Source organism: Battus philenor, unplaced genomic scaffold (genome assembly GCF_028537555.1).
Source record: "Battus philenor isolate CCGP_79_NKW_IND1 unplaced genomic scaffold, ilBatPhil1.0.hap1 SCAF_22, whole genome shotgun sequence".
In the NCBI taxonomy this organism is placed as follows: Eukaryota; Metazoa; Arthropoda; class Insecta; order Lepidoptera; family Papilionidae; genus Battus; species Battus philenor.
The window spans coordinates 170068-190115 of record NW_027181685.1 but is presented as its reverse complement, the minus strand read 5'-3'; the positions used below and the strand labels follow the sequence as shown (position 1 = coordinate 190115).

General features: G+C 44.7%; 1 protein-coding gene across 1 annotated transcript; it reads right to left on the bottom strand.

The window, feature by feature from the left end:
* Positions 1-943: 943 nt before the first annotated feature.
* LOC137923710 (E3 ubiquitin-protein ligase TRIM33-like) lies at positions 944-20019 on the bottom strand. The gene is made up of 18 exons (XM_068766956.1): positions 19508-20019; positions 16201-16447; positions 12001-12117; positions 11554-11665; positions 11333-11450; positions 10841-10951; positions 9238-9386; positions 8297-8604; positions 7541-7749; positions 6885-7017; positions 6138-6251; positions 5412-5618; positions 4764-4909; positions 4512-4689; positions 3824-3986; positions 3044-3245; positions 2521-2652; positions 944-1981 (listed from the first exon to the last, which is right to left on the bottom strand). Exons 1-18 carry the CDS (start codon positions 19667-19669, stop codon positions 1847-1849), a joined length of 2943 nt encoding a protein of 980 aa, XP_068623057.1. The 5' UTR covers positions 19670-20019; the 3' UTR covers positions 944-1846.
* Positions 20020-20048: the final 29 nt, after the last annotated feature.

Sequence of the window (20048 nt, the reverse complement as noted above, 5' to 3'; positions counted from 1 at the left end):
ATTTCTGTCCTAAAATTAAATATGGCAACACTTTATTTCTTTTCATGACTTTCTTGACAGACTGTGTGTGTGCATAGCAGTCGGCGGTGGCTCTCTGTCGGCAAACTCTTTGAACAGAAATTGAGAAGTGGACCTTTGAATAGACCTTTACTTGGAAATAAAGGTCAAAACTATCCACAATTTCTTTATGATTTAGGTACATATTTTAATCTATGGTATGTAATATTGTTTCTTTATAATTATAGTACTTCATATGTAAAATACTTACCTACATAGGTATAAACTGCATAGGTAACTAACACAAGACCAATTATTGTCGATAATGATGTGTAAAACACTGTTCTTATATTTTAGTAGGCGAGTTTTAAACCGTTTAAAAAGATTCATTTGGGGTTTTAAACCGCCACTTTTGGTTTTAAACGTTTTAAATCGGCTTTTTTACATCTATAATTCTAACCCTTTTATTTATTTAGATTCACAAAACTGCTGTACAAATTTACTTAGCCGATGTTTTAAATTATTTTTACAGTTATTGAGATTATTCAATGTGAACACGTCCGAAATATTCGTTTTTTATTTCGCTTTAACGGTACTTTATATAATTTAAGTATAAACCACAACGAACTTGTATACATTTGATTTTTTTCTCTAGCGGCCACTGAACTATGAAAGAAGTCAAGAAGTATTGCAAAAAGGCGACTCTAAATTTGTTAGGCTCCTAGGTGGTTCTATTGTTATGCAGTTACATACATATGAAGCTTGTTACATACTAACTTAGTTTGAAACTACTTGATAACTGCTACTGCTGGCTGCGGCAGGCTTCTAAAAAACTAAGTCAAGTAAGATCAGTTTGTAGTCAACAACATCAAATCACGGAGCAACTCCAAGGCAACGAAATTTTACAAGAAAATACAGGTTTGGTTTGCAATAAAACAATGGCAAGTCCAATAAATGAAGTTTATTTCTAATATAGTATTACTCTCTAAGAGATAGTCTAAAATAGTGTCGCGCAGCCTACAACGCCGGGGGCGGCGCCACCTCCACTAGTGTGGACTCTCCAAATTCAGACATTGGCACAAAAACTTTGAATGAATTGGGAATAAATAAGCACTACATATAATTCTTTTGTGATGAATCAACTGCACCGGGCAGCTTTTAAATACAATCACATGTGTTGGATACATATGCAGCATCGTCAGTGTGTAGCAAGTTGTTTCACTGCTCTGGTTAAGATCTGATCTGGGTTAGTCAGCAGGTCCACACTCGTGAGGCGCGCGCACCGGCGCCCCGCCGGGACCTCAAACTATACAAAAATATGTTAACAATACAGTACTACACTTTGTGCCGACATCACTTACATACACTACGTACATCAACACCAACATATATATATAAATTTAGGACGACGCGGCGCAGACGCGTGGCCGCCATGAACTCATCTCATTATAAGGAACTTTTCCATATATTATCGAGTAAATTATTATAACATCTATTGTTAAAACATTGCCGTCTCTCTGTTCGCACTCATTCACACTACACGGAGCCGGTGCGCGGCACCCGCCCCGCCCGCACCCTAGTGCCTGTACCCGCGGTGCCGGAACATCAGAGCGGAATACAAAATGCCGCGCTCGCGCGACTCTCCCCAGCTGTAAGCGGGGAGGTAGGCCGACTGTTAGTGGGGCAGGTACAAGGAAGCGGGCTGCGGCGGCGGCAGGAAGGGCACGGGAGGCGCCGGCGGGGGCATGTGCGGCATGAAGCCGTGCGTCATGTGATGCTGGGCGAGCTGGGCAAGGGGCGTGTGGGGCAGGGCCGGGGCGCTGGCGGGGGGCGCCGGCGGAGCGCGCTGTCATTCGATGCGCGCGCGCTTCGCGGGCGGCTCGCCCTCGCCGCTCCAGTAGGCGTACTCCGGCAGCCACTTGAGCAGCTGCGCGTCGAAGAACTCCTCTAGCCTCTTTGCATCCTTGTAGATCTGCGACTCCGGCTGTCGACGTCACATAGAATAATGCTACACGTTAAAAATATACGTTCCAAACATAGGCAGATTTCTTTAATTTCAAAACTATGAGATAGTGGTGTTACCTGGACTTGCCCATATCGCTGGACGTAACGCAGCTTACAAAGGACGCCGTGTTGGAAATGTGCAAGAGTGTGTTGCTGGTGACGGCTTACGGATACTAAACGCGGTCGCTTACGATGAGCCCAATAATAATGCTAAAGGTCACGCTAAGGCTTTGTTTAGAGCTTCGTAAGTTCAAACGATTGCTGGTGCAGTGGCAGCGGGGTGGGGGGGGGGCAACGCTCGTGCAACCGGCAGCCGTTGTCGCCGAAAGGATCTCTAGTGGCAACTAGGAGGCTGTAGTCGCGGCGCGGGTAGCTATAGTTAAGGTCGCTGGATTCGTGCAGCGCATGACCAGTCGTAGTGGCGGACTTTGGCGGAGGCTGATGGCTTGCCGTGGGCTTTTATCGGTTGATATGACAACGATGAAGCAATCCGTCCCGAGGCGGGCGTGCGCTAGTTACCGTGTTGTAGTGGTAGGCGTTGCGGAAGAGCAGCCTGCAGTCGGCGACGAACTGCGCGACGTGCGTGTAGCGCTCCTCGCTGCGCGGCTGCAGCTTCATGCGGATCATGTCCAGGCACATTGGCCGCGCCACCTGCACAGTTCGTAATTCATTTATTTGAGCACATATTTACCTGCGCTTGTGAATTGTCGATGTAAAGTGTAAGTAGTGAGCTACCACCGGCACGGAGGGCTCATCTGTTAAGAACAGCTGCTCTTTTAAATAAAATTCAACAATTTTTAATGTGTACCTTAATAATATCACCTTGTAATTTTATCAACAAACCAAGTTCCACATATTTCGGTCAAGTTAAAAGAACTCAAAGTCTTCAGAACTATAATAAGTTTCATTTAATTATATACTTTTAATTTTAGATTTAAAATTAAGAAAAATTACTCAGTACTAAATAGTTAAGTCTATAACATGATGTGAAACTTGATTATATATGATGATTGATTATATATATGAGTGGTGCGCTACGCACCTTGGTGTGGTAGTGCAGGTTGTGCGCGGGCACGGGCTCGCGGAAGGGCAGGCTCAGCTCGTACTGGCAGTAGAGCTCGAGCGTGATGCGCTCCACCAGCCGGCGCTGGCGGCCGCTCAGCGCGCCGGGGCTGCCGGGCTCGCTGTCCGCCGGCGTCTCCGCAAAGTTCACGCACAGCAGGCACTGCCACGTCTCAGTCTCGCTGCGAACGCACAGGACATACAGACGTGCGACTCATTTCATAGGAGAAGGCGTACAAACTCATTTATTTATAGTATATCTATCATTACATAGTTCTCTCAATTATATTATAATTATTTAGCCACTTTTGTGTAATCACATCCACACACTGTTTAGAACACGTTGATGTAAATTAAATAATCTAAAGCTATAAGTCTACCATACAAATAAATACATTATTTATTATCTATAGTACAAAATAATATTATAGTTTTTAGAGCCACTTAGTCTTGTGTTCTGAAGACAAAAATCTTCGCTTATAGCATTATGTTAGATCACAAATGAAAAATATCGTGCATTATAGATGTTGTTGAGAGAAATTTAGTTTTAAACATCTCGTCAATAAATGAACTGTGGTTTAAAGAAGATCTATGTGGAGAGGTTGCTACTAGCTCGCACCATGTTCCCTATTACATATAGGAGGATTGTGTCGGAGCACTTTGCTAAATACATTAAAATGTACTTTAGATATATGATCAGGGGAGACTATCTCTCACTTGATTATTTAAAAAAAAATAATAATCCACGAGTTTAACTTACTCCGGCAGCTTCTCAATGGTGGGTATGTGGCAGTACTGGTGGAAAACTTTGGGGCACTTATCGCAGCACATCAGCTCGCCGCCGTCCATGCACACCGCGCACCAGTCCTCGTTGGGGTCCCCGCTGGCGCCGCCCGTGCCGCCGGACCCCGACAGCGTCTTGCCTGCTCGCGAGAACAGACATCAGCATTATCAGCTTTGCTAATAGAGCTTTAATAAGTTTTCACTTATTTGTGCGGACTCTAAAATGTCCATGTCTATGTTATTCTCATGATACTGACTTTAGTACTTCATCGCATTACAGTCAATTCTTCTTTGAAAAGTGCTCCTTCTTGATATTAGGGTGATCAAGAGTTTGTTTAAAAGCAAAGGTTTAATGCTGTTACTGGACAAGCTGACAAAATCATCACAATAATTGGGTGTTATCATTTTTTTAAATGGAATATTAAGATATGTTTAAATATATGTATTATATTCTAAATTATTATAGTTACTAGTCCTTGTTGGTATATTGTGTTATCTCACTTTTTTCCCTTCATTTTGTTGTTTTTTTTTTTTCATTTCACATAATGGAGGTCCAATAATTTATATTTGCACCGACTTAATGGTTCCCTGGTCGAAAATGTCATAGGCATTAATTTCGTTCTAATAAATAAATAAAAAGTAGTGAACACGTCATGTGAAGTTACCCGAGGCGGCGTGCAGCTCGCCGTCCGTGGAGGAGTGCACGTGCTGCGCGGGGGAGGGCGAGGGCGACGCTCCCTCCGCCACCACCTGCACACCGTTGGAGTCCAGCTTGGCGATGGTGGCCATGAGATCCTGCACCGACTCGGCGCACACCTTGTCCAGCTCTGATGACACTCCGCCCTGTGGACGTGCGGGCAGGTGATGAGTGAGTGTGTGTGTGAGCGTGCGGCGCGAGGGTTGCGGGCGGTGCTCACGTTGAGGCTGGGGCTGGGCGTCTTGGGGTTGGTGGAGGTGACGACGGGCGGCGCGCGCGGCGCGTGCTGCCGGCTCAGCGTGATCTTGAACTCGGCGCCGCTGCCGCTGTTGCCCGAAGCTATTGATATGCCGCCCTCGTACCCGCCTGCGACACGTTTGGGTTGGTTACTTTAGTCTACTCGAATTGGAACTCAGTCTTCCCGTAAGCTATTGAGCTGGCGCTACTAAAGTTCCAGATTTATGAATTATTACTAATAATGTATAAAACACAAAGTTATTCGTTACTTTAATAAATTAAAAAGCGAAAATGATGACAGGAATGTTGACAATGTTTAACTTTTAAATGTAATTACAAAATAAATGCAGACTGCTTCCATCCAGTTCTATTGTAAATCAATAAGTGAAGCCTATGTCTAGTGTCTTAAATAAAGATGATGAAGACTACTTAAATAAAATTTAATCCCGGGTAGGCTCCCCTCTGGGTGTGTGCACCAGACATCATGGCGATGTTTAGGAGAGGCCCATGCCTTGCACTGGGCGTCTATTAGCCGATATGAACGAATGAATGAATGAAGACTCTCACATTTTTTTGATAATTTTGGGAGAGTAAAAGACAGCAAGTTGTCGACGCGGGGGAGCGGAATTACCGTTGGCGAGCTGATGCTGCGGGATGTGCCACTTGGCGTGGTGCGGCGCGTAGTGCGGCGCGGGCGACGGCGTGCGCGGGCCGCCGCTGCGCCGCCCGCTGCCGCCGCCCGTCGCGCCCCCGCTGCCGCCCCCCGGACCGGCACCCACGCCGACACCGGCGCCTCCCGCGGCGCTCACGCCGCCGCCGTACCCGTACGCGCCCATCACTGCAACCGGAGGATAAAGGTTTAATGGCCACATTTCCTTACTAGCAACAAACTTAAATAATTTAGTAGACGTCACGAGCTCGGCGCAGAACCAATCTCCTGTCTCCGTGAGCTCAACATCAATCAATTCTGCTCAACAATAGTTCACGCTTAAATTATCACTTAAATTAGCTTTATCATATTATATCATAGAAAGACAAAAAACAAGAAAGAAGTGACTTGTTGTGTACAGCAATAGCCTCGACCTACAAGAGGTCGCCGAACTTTTTCATGAAGTCTAATTCACGCGAGTCTTCACGGATCCTTAAATTAATGAGTTCGAATAGCTTAGAGAGACGCGCATTGTGCCAAGAACTGCGCAGCGGCCACTATGATCGCGACAGACTTAAATGACGAATGCATTGTATCAAGAAGGTGCGTGTGGGTGCGTGTGGGTGCGTGTGGGTGCGTGTGGGTGCGTGTGGGTGCGTGTGCGTGCATGTGCGTGCGTGCATGTCGGCACAGACCGTGCGCACTCACTGTGCTGGTAGGCGGCGTGCATGGCGTGCGCCGGCGCCTGGGGCTGCGGCAGCGCCAACGCGCGCCGCTGGCCGCCGGCGTTCAGCAGCCCGCGCAGGTTCATCTCGCTCATGCCTGCGTCCGGTGACAGACGTTACAACAGCGCACACAACAACACAACACATAAAAATGCAAATAATAATGGTATCAAGCTAGGAATTTTTTTGAGAAGGTAAATAATCCACGCTAAACCCTGCGGTGCCTAAAAGACGGTCGATATGTGGTGTGTATCACTTGCAACAACCAACTTCAGATGTAATATTTTCATGCTGCGAGTCGCGGAACGTCTAAACTATGTGTTGGATTTCACTGCACAAGTATATAATGCTACATTAAACATAACATAAACATTAAAAAAATTCTACAAAAGTTTGAAGAGTTTTTAGGTGATAATGGACCCGTGAAATAAGTTGCTATACCAATTGTATCAAAATATATTGAAAGCGACCACAAAAACTTGAGTTTTGGTTATGAGTGCTTCTCGAGTCAGGGCACGTTTGGAACACTTGTAACTTTACATTGAAGAATATCTTATAAGGGGGTTAAATTTCATTCAAGTTTGAATCGAATTAGGTTCTTCTGGTATTCTCCTCATGGCGTACACAAGTGGTCACTTTAAATGATCACATTTGGATGATGAACATTGGTAGCTAGTGCTCGCATTTGTGTTGGAGCGTAGCGGGTAGGCGGGCCGGGGGGCGTGGTTACCGTGCAGGTGATGCGGGTGCGTAGTGGAGGTGACGTGGGGGTGCCGCAGCGGCGTGTGCGCGCGCGCCCGTCCCAGCGCCGCCAGCGCGCCGCCGCCCACGTTGCCCACGTTCCCCACCGCCTGCACGTACGTCTGCTGCCAATTATCCACCGGTCACACGCAAACAACACACTCTATATCGTAAATATATCAGACAATTATTCACACCGTGGTACCTTTTTATGAGTATAGCTCGAGACAAATTTCTGTTGCGCTCTGAGCAACCACACGAGTTGCATTGCAACGTGTGGATGTGCCTATTGCTGCTATATGTTTGCAGTGCACCGAAAGTAGTCACACTATATGAACTATATCGCTATTGCTTGTTAAACATTACTGTTATTTCTTTAATGTTTTATATTCAATATTTTATAAAGACATCAAAACGTATTGCTTAATTTAATAGTTATATATTAAATTGCCGCGTTGTGTATAAGTTGACTGTGTGCCAGTGATATAAGGTAATATATGTGGCCGGAGGGCGGGAGACACACAAACTCCCGAGCCATCTGTTCCTAAACATATCGTGCGAGTCTCAACACTCTCGTCTTCCGTCTCAATGATTTGTAATTCGTAAATAAATAAAATGGGGTTAGACGGGTTAAGGGCACTGCACCTGGTGCATGGCGACCTGCTGCAGGGCGAGAACGGCGGATTGAGGCGGTGCGGCGTGCTGCGCCTGCTGCTGCTGGTGATGCGGCTGCTGCTGCTGCTGTTGGTGTTGCTGGTGCTGGGCGGGCGGCGTAGCAGCCGGCGGGTGGTATGGCCCCTGCGCGCCGCCGTCTACCTTGCCGTCCACGACGATCGCGCCGATGGTGGATAGCACTGCATTTATCAATTATACCAATTGGTCTTACTTTGTTATATTATGTGTATCACACTTTAATCGTCTCTCTTAGGTGAAATCCACCTAATGTTTGTACATTCGTTTTATTATAATTGTGACTTCCGTCAATTTTGTTTCTTATTTGATTTCGGTTTGGCGGCTGTATGAGAGAGAAGGTACACACACAGTGTCATTCGCACTGCAATTTACTTGAGGTAACTGTAAACATGCAGGGTATATATGCGCAAGTGGCTGTTCTAATGCATCCCGATCACTTTAAATATTTTTGTATAGCGAACTATGTACTATTAGAAAATGTAACAATATGCGTGCCAATATATAAATATATAAAGAATAAGGTATAGAAATGGGAAATGGCCTCCATAATGCTTTTAAATACACTTAGGTGGTATCTCTGGGATTAAATTGCTTGTGATCGATGAACGCAGGTTGCTCGATGTCAAAGTCTTAAATTCGAAAGGTACCATATAGACCTCCTTGCCGGCCGCTAAGTGACATCGAGGAAGGAGATGGCAAGGTACTGACCGCGCACGAGGTCGGGCAGCTTGTCGAGCGCCAGGGAGATGCGCACCGGGATCTCGGGGTTGGGGATGTCGGCGCGCCGGCTCTTGATGCGCTGCAGGTGCGCGCAGACCGCGCGCTTGCTGTACAGCACCGCCGTGTCGCTGCCCTGCTGCAGCGCGCCGTTCACGAACTCCACGCAGTGGTCGGTGATGGCGGCCAGCTGCTCAAGCGCGTCCTTCTTCTCGCTGAGCGTGCGCTGCTTGCCGTCGCACACCTCGTTCAGCCGCAGCACCAGCTGCTTGCCGCGCGTGTTGATTGCGTTCGTCAGCCTGCACCAAGTTTTTTTTTTATTTAATCACATCATCATTTCAGCTGCGTAGACGATCATCACTCCAAGGCATTGCCTTGGAGTGGCAGCCTAGGCCGATGACTGTTTTGGGATTCTGGCACCAGATCTTTATAAAGAGCGCCTACCCCCCAGCGAACTAAGGGTTCGGCGGCCTCACACCCCGGTAATAATACCGTTAAATAGTCCGGGCCGAGGCGATCTCAGTTTCTTAAAGCTAAACTTTTCCCCGCAAAATATGTACACGCCAATAGGACAACAGGGACGAACATTAAAATTGTATTTAAACTTTATAACACATAGCGATATTATGCCTTTCACGGTCATATGCTGCTGTGCAGTCGTAATCTCTTCACTCTTTCCCTCTCTGTTAGTTGCACGTGGCATTAAATCAAGTCACTTCGTGAGGGCTCTCACGTGACTGGTCATTTACTCTAGCTGTTCATTATCAGCAGCTAATGGACGCCCGCTGCCTGCATAGGCGTCTACCAAGCATAGTCGCTGTGAGCGGTCCAGCGCCCGGGACCTTGACTATGTCGTCGGTCCGCCGGCTCGCGGTCCTGTATTTAGTTGTTGCAGTACATAGTGGAGCAATAAGTAAAGGGAGCGTGCGCACTTGACGACCGTCTGCGTGATCTCGTGCACCAGCGCCTTCTTCTTGTCGGCGATGAGCTGCTGGCGGTCGCGGATGACCTTCATGGCGGAGCCCAGCAGCACCCGCTTGTAGCTCACCTCCGACAGCAGCGCCGCGATGTTGGCGCGCGCCTGCAATACGCGCGTCGTATCACTGTTTAAATACCGTTACTGCGCAACTCTGTTGTCGCATCCACAAACTTCTGTCGCCGGGTGTCGGCCATATTAACTTCAGATCAGTCCTCAACAAAACATACCTAATAACTTACGATTACTTAAGTTTTAAAATAAATAAATTTAAATAACTTTTCAGTTAAACGGTTTTTTAATATCTATATATGAAAATACATGGAAAAATATGTTCCTAGTCCGCTATATTGGAACGGCGTCAATCTTGAATTTTAAATTTTGACATAATCATCGTGTTTTACTATTGTAGCCCTTTCATTTGATACCCATATTGAGGAGGTTAAGGAAAAATATGTAATCCGCGATTTTGTACCGGCGGCCATCTTAGATTTATAATGTTATTGATTTTATTATATTGTATTGTCATCTAAATTAAATGCGTGTACCAAATTTCAGATCAATCTGACAACGGGAAGGTGCTTAAATTTCAATTTGTAATTTTGACTCAAATAAATAAACAAATAAATTCTGTACAGGTCGAACTAAATAAAACCGTTTAATAATTAACTTTTAATAGTTTTTTCCGTCACGACCCGTGTGTCACGAAACAATACTTTTATTGCGCGTTACATTCAGTTTAAATAGTGTACTAACTCCTTCTCTATCTACAAAACCGTTTCACTCACACACTCCATGCCACGTGGGGCGTATACGACCCCCGCTTCACTTTTCCTTCAGGCCATTTGCAGTTCTCATTGAAAAAAAAAGGATTCCTAAAGAAATGAATTGTAGGGCCCAATACAGATAACTTCACATCACGTACGCGGGTACGTTTTTCCCGCTAATTATAGCTATGCCTTATTGAAAATGTGTAAAACGGACGTCTTAAACGACTTTTTAATTTTAAAAATGTGGGTCGTACATGCCCCACGCGGCCTGTATGGAAAATCTTCAAAAATTGCCGCGGCACGGAACGTGCTAGGTAACCGTGTCGCCCAGTGTTTACGATCATTTAGACAATCAGGAATTACATTTTGCCCTTTAAGCATGCAACTCATTTTCTACACAAGTCATTCACTCTACCGATTGCACGCTCGTGGCACGAGGTGCCAGTGTCAGAAAAACAAACTTCACTAGCGTTGAAGATAGACAGCAAAGTTTAACTACTTCTTATTGTAATATCTCGTCTGTATACTTCAGTCTATTTCGGAACTTTGACCGTACAGCTTATATATTTTATTCTGTAATTATGTTTATGAAATATTTATATGTTTTACTTTATCATTTACAATCTGTACACATAATACATATACTGTTTCTCCGTGATACAGTCCATAAATATCATTTCTCTGTTCACGGAACAAAAGTCATATTTGATATTCGCAAAATAAAAATACACTTTAATATCAACTGCGGTGACGTGTGTTGTGGTGGTGGTGTTGTGATGGGGCTCGTACCTGCGCGGCCATCTCGGTGCTGAACTGGTACTTGTGGTCGCGGTGGTGCTGCAGCTGGCAGTCGCGGCAGGTCAGCCGGTCGCAGGTCTCGCAGAACAGGCTCAGTCGCTCCTGTGCGCACGCACACACATTACACAGTTAAACATTGTCGAGGATTTGTACAGCTTCACAGAGTTAGGTGTCAGAATGCTAAAGGCTTTTCTCTTTGACGAGACATTTTCATGAAGTTAAAGTGAACCCAAGGTGCTACATAGCTGATAAACCTGATTCCTCATTACCAGTTTCTGCGACGTAAATCACGTAAACGAACGTACATCGTACAATAATTGCCTGAAATTGAACTATACACCTCTGAAGAATATAATATATCAACTAAAAGAGACTTGAAATAGGTACTGTTACAAATTAAATGTTTTCCCCAGCTGTGGTGAACTGTCCACGTGTCTACATGGCGAGGGGGTAGTGATGTTGGGAAACAAGAGCGGAGTATACCTGCGGGTGGTCGCGGCAGAACATGTCGTGTGCGGAGCGCGTGAGGGACTGCGCGGCCTGAAGCTCGGCCTGCGCCTCCTCCTTGCATTTGATGGTGTGATCCTTCGTGATCTTCAGCCTGCCACACGGTCCACATCATAATATGTGTTCAACTTTAACACAATTGTTCATTACATATTCCTAATGCACATGTGTGTGTGTATGTGGGTGCGCGCGCGTACCTCTGATGCGCGCTGACGCAGTTGTCGCAGATGAACTCTGCGCAGTCGACGCAGTAGCTGGTGGCCGGCTCCGTGTCCTCGCAGCTGTTGCACTGCTGCTCGCCCGGTACACCTGCACCGCGACAAGTAATATTAGTATTCTATCTGGCATTTGATTTCGCAGGTCGACACTAGTTTTTAATAACGCTACATATATTTAAATACAATACAACCTTCTAAACTTTATTAGATATAAAATGTATAACATCGGAAATTTGACAATGTTTTTGTCTTGATTAAATTTGCTGACCGAATGAAATTGCAGTGTCGAGCGATTCGACGCCTTACGCAGGTGCCGGTGGAAACCCATTCGTGCACGCAAATATTCGGTACCACTAAAACCACTTGCGATTAATGTGGTGTGGCGCTGTAGTGGAGAGAGCACAAGAAGGCGCTGCCTGTACTCACCGCTGCCGCCCGCCTGCTCCATGGCCATCTTCTCGAGCACGAAGCGCTGGTCGATCATGTTGGCGGGCTGGCACTGCAGCCGGCACGCCGGGCACGTGATGGTGACGCGGGCCGCGCCTGCAACGTCATCACATAACACTCGATGGAAGGTCGAAGAGAGCTGATCGTGAAAAATTAGATTTAGAGGCCATCTTTGTCAAAAATTTTGTGAAGAGTTTATATTAATGCGATATATGTATCGTCTATAAAGCCCCCCTTTCACGCGTGGGGCAGGGGCGTAACAACTCGGGTAAAGTGTTTTTGCTATTGGGTTGTTCGGAAAGTAATTTCGTTTTTCCCGACAGATTTAATTGTACTTTATTTAATTGTATTGGACTGAGCTTACTCTGTGTTTGGCACTAATCGGTGTAATATAACTCCTGAAGATGCCCCGTGGAGTTACACACAACGCGAATTACACAACTGCCACCGTTAAGTGAATTAACGGTGGCAGTTGTGTAATTCGCATTGTTTGCAGCATACGCATTTATCAGCGGGCTGGCGGGCGGTGCACTTTGTTGCACGACTACCACTGCATGTGCGGAAGTGGCTAAATATTGGGCCTTTTCTTACTTTTTCACAGCTAACTTCAATCTAAAGTCGCATTGTCATTTTATATTTTGACAACTGATATAGCGAGGCTTGTGCGTGAATAAGTTCAATTGATTTTACGCAGTAGTTTTTGATCACATATTTTACTATAGAAAAGGTAAAAATGCTGTTTAAGCCAGAAATAAATTAGCAATATGCCAGTGCCAGAACTGGTTTGCAAAATTCGATCCGGCAATTTTGAAGTCGAAGATGCACCACGCTCCGGTTGAAGCTGATAAAGACGCGACAAAGGCATTAGTCGATGCAAACCGGCGAATAACAACAGGTGAGCTCGGTGAGAGGTTAAATTTATCGATAAATGGCATGATGGGACCATGTCCTCGCGGAGAGTTTGCTCACTCGCCAAAAGCTTTTACAGCTTGGGTGGGATGTACTGCCACACCCACCACATTCTCCAGACCTGGCCCATTCGGATTATTATTTGTTCCGGTCACTGCGAAATTGTTTGGACGGTATAACTTTTACCTCAAATGTGCACGTCAAAAATCACCTGCATCAGTTTTTTGCCAGCAAAGAGCAAAAGTTTTATGAGCAATTAAGCTACTACCGCAAAGATTGCAGAAGGTATTGGATCGAAATGACCTATACGTAATTTAATTAAATATTAATTAATTATACATTTTTCTGAATAAAAAATAATTATACTGTTTTCACCACAGACAAAACCAAATTACTTTCTGAACAATCTTATAAATTGCCTCGTCAATAACAAAGTTATAACGATTTTAGAACAAGATTTCTTTGCGGCCCTTAAATGTGTTAAGTCAAACACAGCATGCCGCCCACAAGGGTTTTCAGATAAGACCTTCGTCTATGTATAAAAATACTTTAACGTCTCATTGCGTCTTTTGATCTATTATTAAAATATATATTATACGGCGTGAAGGATTTCTGAAATAACAATAAAGTTTAAGAATGAATTGCTCTAACTGTACCGTATTTTAAGGATATTGTACACAAAGAAAAAGCCCGTCAGAGTTGTTTCGCGGGGTCTTCTCACGTTAGGTGTGTATTTCGGCGACGTTTGTATCAAGTCGGGCTCTGGCGTTCTGCTTATAATATACATAAGTGTGCACTATATAAAATAAGTACATAAAGTTACGAATAAACCATTGCTACAGCGCAGTCATCCATTCCAATCACGCATAGGTATCGTTATTTTAATAAAATTTTGCCGAAATTTCAGCTTCATTTTAGTGTTTACGTAAGGTACATTGAATTCTAAGTCAGCATTTCGATTGGGTGTGCCTGGGCAATCTTTATCTTAAGTTATACATTCGCGTCCAAACAACACCTGTTTGCTTAAGCCTCAAATTGGAGGTTTTGTGTCGTCGCCTTGTCTTATCGGACCCACAAGTGACATTATTCTTATCAATAAACACTGAGATTTAAGTTAAAAAAATGTACATTCAAATATGAATCAGCAAAATTGATTAGATTATCATCATTATCAATGCTCTGATAACTCCTTGATCTAGAAAAAAACAGCGGAAATTAGGTTTCTGGTTTATCATTTGGCAATCGGTGATCAATTGGAAATTGAAATCAACTAAGTATTCAGACTTAACAACGGAACATTACATTGAAAAGTAAGGAGAATAAAATGGAAATGAGCAGGCCATATGACACGAGGCGACGAAAAACAAAGCGAAATAGATATGAGATGGCAGCCCGGGGAAGGTGAAAGGAAGAGAGGCAGCCCACAAAAGCGATAGGATGACAACAGCGGGCAAGTGGCGCGAGTGACTTGGAACAGAGTGGCTCGAAATCGGTTGGAATGGAAGCAGTTGGAGGTCTTGCAATTTTCAAAATTGGCCCACAGATGCTCAAAAAATTGAGCTCGTGAAATATTACGTATGAAATATCTGAATAAAGGGCTGTACTGTTATCACATATATCTGTCTGCAGGTTGTTCGCGAAGGTTGTTAGAATGAACGCTCCGAAGCCGACAGCAGTCTATATATGAAAACATATTTGTGTGTACCTTGTATTAGTGTTTTTACTTTTAAGTGTCCAGGAAAGCTTATTTAAAAGATTAAATATTTGTTGATTGTTTCTTATATTCAAATTGACGGGACTTTGGACACTGGACCGCAATGAACTAGACTAAAACGTTGCGGCGAGCTGTTACTTTCAAATAAAACTCGTTGCCCCTGACGCGCTTAGGAGCGCGTGTGGTTTGCACGCGATCTGGGTCAAGGCGTCGGCGCGAGCGGGAAAAACTAACGCGCACTGCCTGCTCTCGTGGGAGCGCTGATAACGAAAGCGGGTTCCGTCCGGCGCCCGCGTCATTAGATGCGCGTACAAATAATGACTATTTATCTTAATATAGACCCTTCTATGGTCAAGGGCACGATAGCAGCGCCACAAGGTGCGTCGACCCGCGCGCGGCCCCGCGGCGAACACGGCCTTATGCGGCCTCACTGCAGGGTGCACATTCGCTTGCCGCCGCTCCCTTTTCAACAAAGGTGGGCTGCGTTTTTTATGCGTCCCATTGTCCTCGACGCACGAAATTATTCAAACAAATCATTGCATACAATAGAACCTCTGTTTGTATTATTGAACAGCGGGTCGGGGCTCAGGCTTTCGGTCTCATTAGGCCTTCTTCGGAATAAGGATGACTTTCACTGTGGTTGTCTTGATTCTGGACGCCGCGGTAGCATACGGCCATGAGGTGGATTGTCTCTAATGCCTTGTTTGTAACCTTTTCTGTATTTTTACCCGCGTTATCATCACAAATGCGGTTGCAAGTTGCTTTTGTTTATGATCGTGTAATGTAACTGTCATGTAGATGGTGCGTGACCTGCCAATTGGTAACATTTTAGAGTAGATTCCTCTCTCAGAAGGGAGAAATGGTAGGGGCTGCGAATGCTTTGCACCGTCCTCCGCGATCATGGCCGCTGTTCCGTGAGCAGCGGCATGCAAGACATCGTCGCCGCACGTTTTGTTAACAGTGCCACATATTAGTCGCACAGGAAACCTACGCGCGTGGCACGAGGCGAAGCTATCTGTCGACACTGAGGCCAAAAGCCGCGCAGAACGCAACAATTTTTATTCTTTTGAATAGGTTTTGCTACTTTGAAAATCAAAATGTTATTAAAAACATAATTTAAGTATATATGTATACACAGAGCACTGTCAGGCGCGGAATGCTAATTCTATCGAGAACAACCCGCTAAATAATTCGGTGGTTACTGTTTTAAAGCCAGTGTTATAATTTGGTACCGACACGAATATTTACGCGTTACCTACTGACCGTGAACCCGTACAATAAAACATTATCTTTGCATATATACCATGTACTTTATGGAGTAGATTAAAAAAGAGAAATAGACGCGGGGGTAATATTGTCCATGAATCTGCGGCTCGTACGCCAGAACCGAGAAAAATGGCGGCTACTCAGCTGCGCCCTTTGGAACGTTGCAAGTCGAAGAGGAAACGTTACATTTCATTATAATTTGTACGTTGTGACGATTTGAAGACGGTGTGTTCAGATGGAGGGACAGTCCCTGTCGGGCAAAGGTTAGATAAGGAGATGAGTGCACTCACCTAGGAAGTCGCGGTTGGCGGAGAGCTTCTCGTCCAGCTTGGCCTTGATGCAGGGCTCGCAGGCCGAGTGCAGACACTCCATGAGCTTGGGCGTGCCGTCGGCGTGCGCCAGCGCCGCGCGGCACAGCACGCAGCGCGCGGCGGCTCGGGGCGACGCGCGCGAGTCGGCGCCCTCCGCCTTGCCCTCGCCCTCGCAGCCCTCGGACTCGCCGCCCCCGCCGCCCTCGCTCTCCGGCGCGCCGCCCGCCTGCGACACACGCGCGCCGTCAACTCCAGCGGACACCGAGCCAACGCTCACACACAACTAATTAACTTAATCGCGGGCCGCTCCCGACCGGCCCTGACGGAAGTCTTTGTGGGAGGCCCATGTTCAGCAGTGGCAAATCCTTATTTTAAGATATGTTAGTGTGGTAAAAAACTCTGGTAAATGCATTAAGTTCTTTCATAATACTCAAACCTAATCATAGGACATCTACCACAAGAATATGCTAGACACGAATGCCTTTTTTGACGCACAGGTCTTCAAAATCAGGCGTCCCAACCGCAGTCGCGCTATGCCAATAGCGTCCGCTTTCGATAGCGACCAGCGCCGCCGGGCCCGCTCTCTGTATGGAATGTTGGCGTGTTCTATTCGGATAATACTTTTGCCTCGCCTCATTATTTGTTCAAAAATAAACTAATTTTTTTTTTGAATGCCTCTTTATTGATAACGCGATAAGAAAAATCGAACTGCCGCTTAAAAATATAAAAATATTGGAATAAATTAAAAACAAAAATTAATAAATGTTTAATGGAATCAGGCGTTACCTCGCAGAAGTCCATCCTACGTAAGAAAAGGACCAATATTTAGCAGCTTCCGCACATACACATCGGTGTAACATAACTCCTGAAGATGCCCCGTGGAGGGGTGAAACACGTGTTGAGTAGTTTGGCGGTGGCGGTTGTGTGATTCGTATTGTTTACCGCATTCGCATTTATCAGCGGGCTGGCGGGCGGTGCATTTCATTGCACGACTACCACTGCATGTGCAGAAGTGGCTAAATATTGGTCCTTTCATTAATTAATAAATGCACCAACATTTTTGGTATTCAGCGGACGCCCACTGCAAAGCATAGGCTTCCCCCAAACATCGGCACGGTGACCGGTCGCGCGCCGCACGCGACTACCTATGTCGTGAGTACACCTAGCAACAGACCTACCCACACCAGGTATATCGGTTCGTGGTCGCCACTCGAAAAACCTTCGGGATAATATTATATCATACAAATAAATAACTGAATGCATCCTGCGCCAGTAAATTTTCAAATGATTACAAAAATTACCCACGAGTTTGGTGTGGACTTTTTTCATATCAGGATGTCTTTTGGACCCTCGACATTTAAAATCGTTATCGCGAACCTCCATAACCTTCTAGTTCTGGCATTCATTTCTAGGCGTATACAAGTGGGCACGGAGTGACGGAGTAAGGAGCCCGAGGCGCGGCGCTATCGAGCACTCTCACGTCGGAATGCAGAGCGCGTCTCGAGTGGGAGCCAGCCCGGCTCGAGGGCCCTCGCGCGCGCCCGCGCCCTCCAACGTCGCCTCAAGACGTAAGAGCCCGCTCCTCTCCAATCCGATGATACGTAATATTGCATTCCATTATAACCCGTACCCAGCTCGCAGATGACATATTGGTGAAGGCATTGTCGTAGCATTGGACTCGACGCGTGAGCTAGTTCCCGAGGAAACCTTAGCGCATTACCCTACCTTCTTTGCGCCAGGCCCCACATAAACTTTTCTAAAATTCATCACCCTATATAACATACATCATTCTTATATTAAAGTGAAAAGGTTAAAAGCTTGTAAAGTTCATTTTCGGATTGCCCCTCTTATCAATTAAATTTTGCTACTATAAGTGTATCAAAATACCTAAATAATTTATGAACAAATTCATTTATTGATATTGTAATGCAACAATGTTTCCTTTCTTTATATTACATCACCGCATAATCTAACTCTGTGGCTCAGTGGGTAAAGTATTAAGGACTGGGATTTAATAACATATCTATGCCAGCTTTTAAATTAAAATTTGTCTACTAATTGTTTACATCAAGGCCAATGCAAACGCAATCTACTTCAATGTTATGCTTGTACTTGTGCGGTACTTTTAAATTGGCTCTATTGACCAATGAAGCATATTTAATAATATGTAATTGTAATATATGTAATGGAAGATGGAGTTACAAGGAGACACATGACAAATGGACACAGCATGGGATCCAGTAGCCTTATACAAACCTATTTCTAATTTAATGCAGATGAATAGAAAATATACAACATACAGCAATCTGTAGATTAAGATGATTTATCATCTAATTATAAAAGAACAACCCCCAACCTCTGGTAAAGCAACCCTTGCCGCATCAATCACTAAGCCAAAAGTAACATTTCTATGGGCATACAAGTCTATAGCAGACCAAATTTGTGTCAAATACATAGGTCATATTACAAATGAATGCCTCCTGTAGAAGGTAGAAATTGACTCCTTGTAACCTTGCTGCCTTCTTCAGCTAAACACACCATCAAATACCAACAATACCCCAAGGTATCTAAAAATAATTCTTAATAAGAACCTAAGTAAATACTAGCAACATCCACTTTTCCCTTGCAGGCATGACTGCTTCCCCTCACAAGCATTGGGGAAGCAATTTCGAAACCAGAAGTAATCAAATTGGCAAAACCATTTGATACACTAATCAGACTGAAGAGAACACAGGTCTAGGAAAACAATCAGGCCTTTTATAATACAAACATATTTTCAATACACTACAATGACATTAACATCTCATTTTCGGGGACTAGTCTATGCCACCATACAATATTACAATGTATTTAATTTATTATGATCAATCCTGGACAATGTTAATAAAATAATTGCAAATGGCCAGTGAATAATTGTCAACAGTAAGCATTTCACTTTTATTTTCTACTGTAATGATACCCAACTGCACAAAGTGCCCAAGTGTCTTTTTAATCTTTTTTTTTACCCTTGCCCAGCCATCAGATTCATCTACTATTTCCATTTTCTTCAATCACATTACTACTTTCTAATTAACAGAAATTTGAAAATTTCTAATAAAATAATTTTCATAAATATCAATTTTAAAATAGTACTTAGTGTCCCAGCTACCTCTAATTCAGGAACTATATATTAGTCTTGTATGGTCTCGTCACCCACCTTATTATTATTCATATATTTACACAAAGAATTTTCATAACACACAATACAAATAAATTGAAAGACCGCGGATTAAGCAGCGCAACATACATTGAGGTTTGGCGCAGGAGCGGGCGCGGGCGCCGGGCCTGCTGCCGTCTCGTGTAGCTCATCGGGCGTCTCCTCCTTGATGGTGACGCCGAGCAGGGGCCCGAGGTCCATGAGCGCGCGCTCTATCTCCTCCCCGCTCGGTTGGAAAGCAGCGTTTTCCATTTAGGACGACGTGAGCCTCTACTTTAGTCTCCGAGCGCCGTACATATTTTCACTGTATCCGGAGAAAAAGTTACATCAAGAACTTTCACTGCACAGCCTTTGCGATCGGGCACGTCAACATAATTGACCACTTAATGAGAGGCGAGGCTACTTGAAAGCGTCTTTTCTCCTCGCAACTTCAGTTTTAGTTTTACTAAACCTATATAAAAACTAAAACTAATCCTTTTCAACACGTGCAGTCCATAACAAAATCATGTCGAAGTTTCGTTCGCCACAATTTTATTATTTTCACGCATACAAAATATTAACGTGCGTCCTTCTGTCCGACACCATCGACGAGACATAGACAAGATAGAGTTTATTTGAAAAGTATGGATTT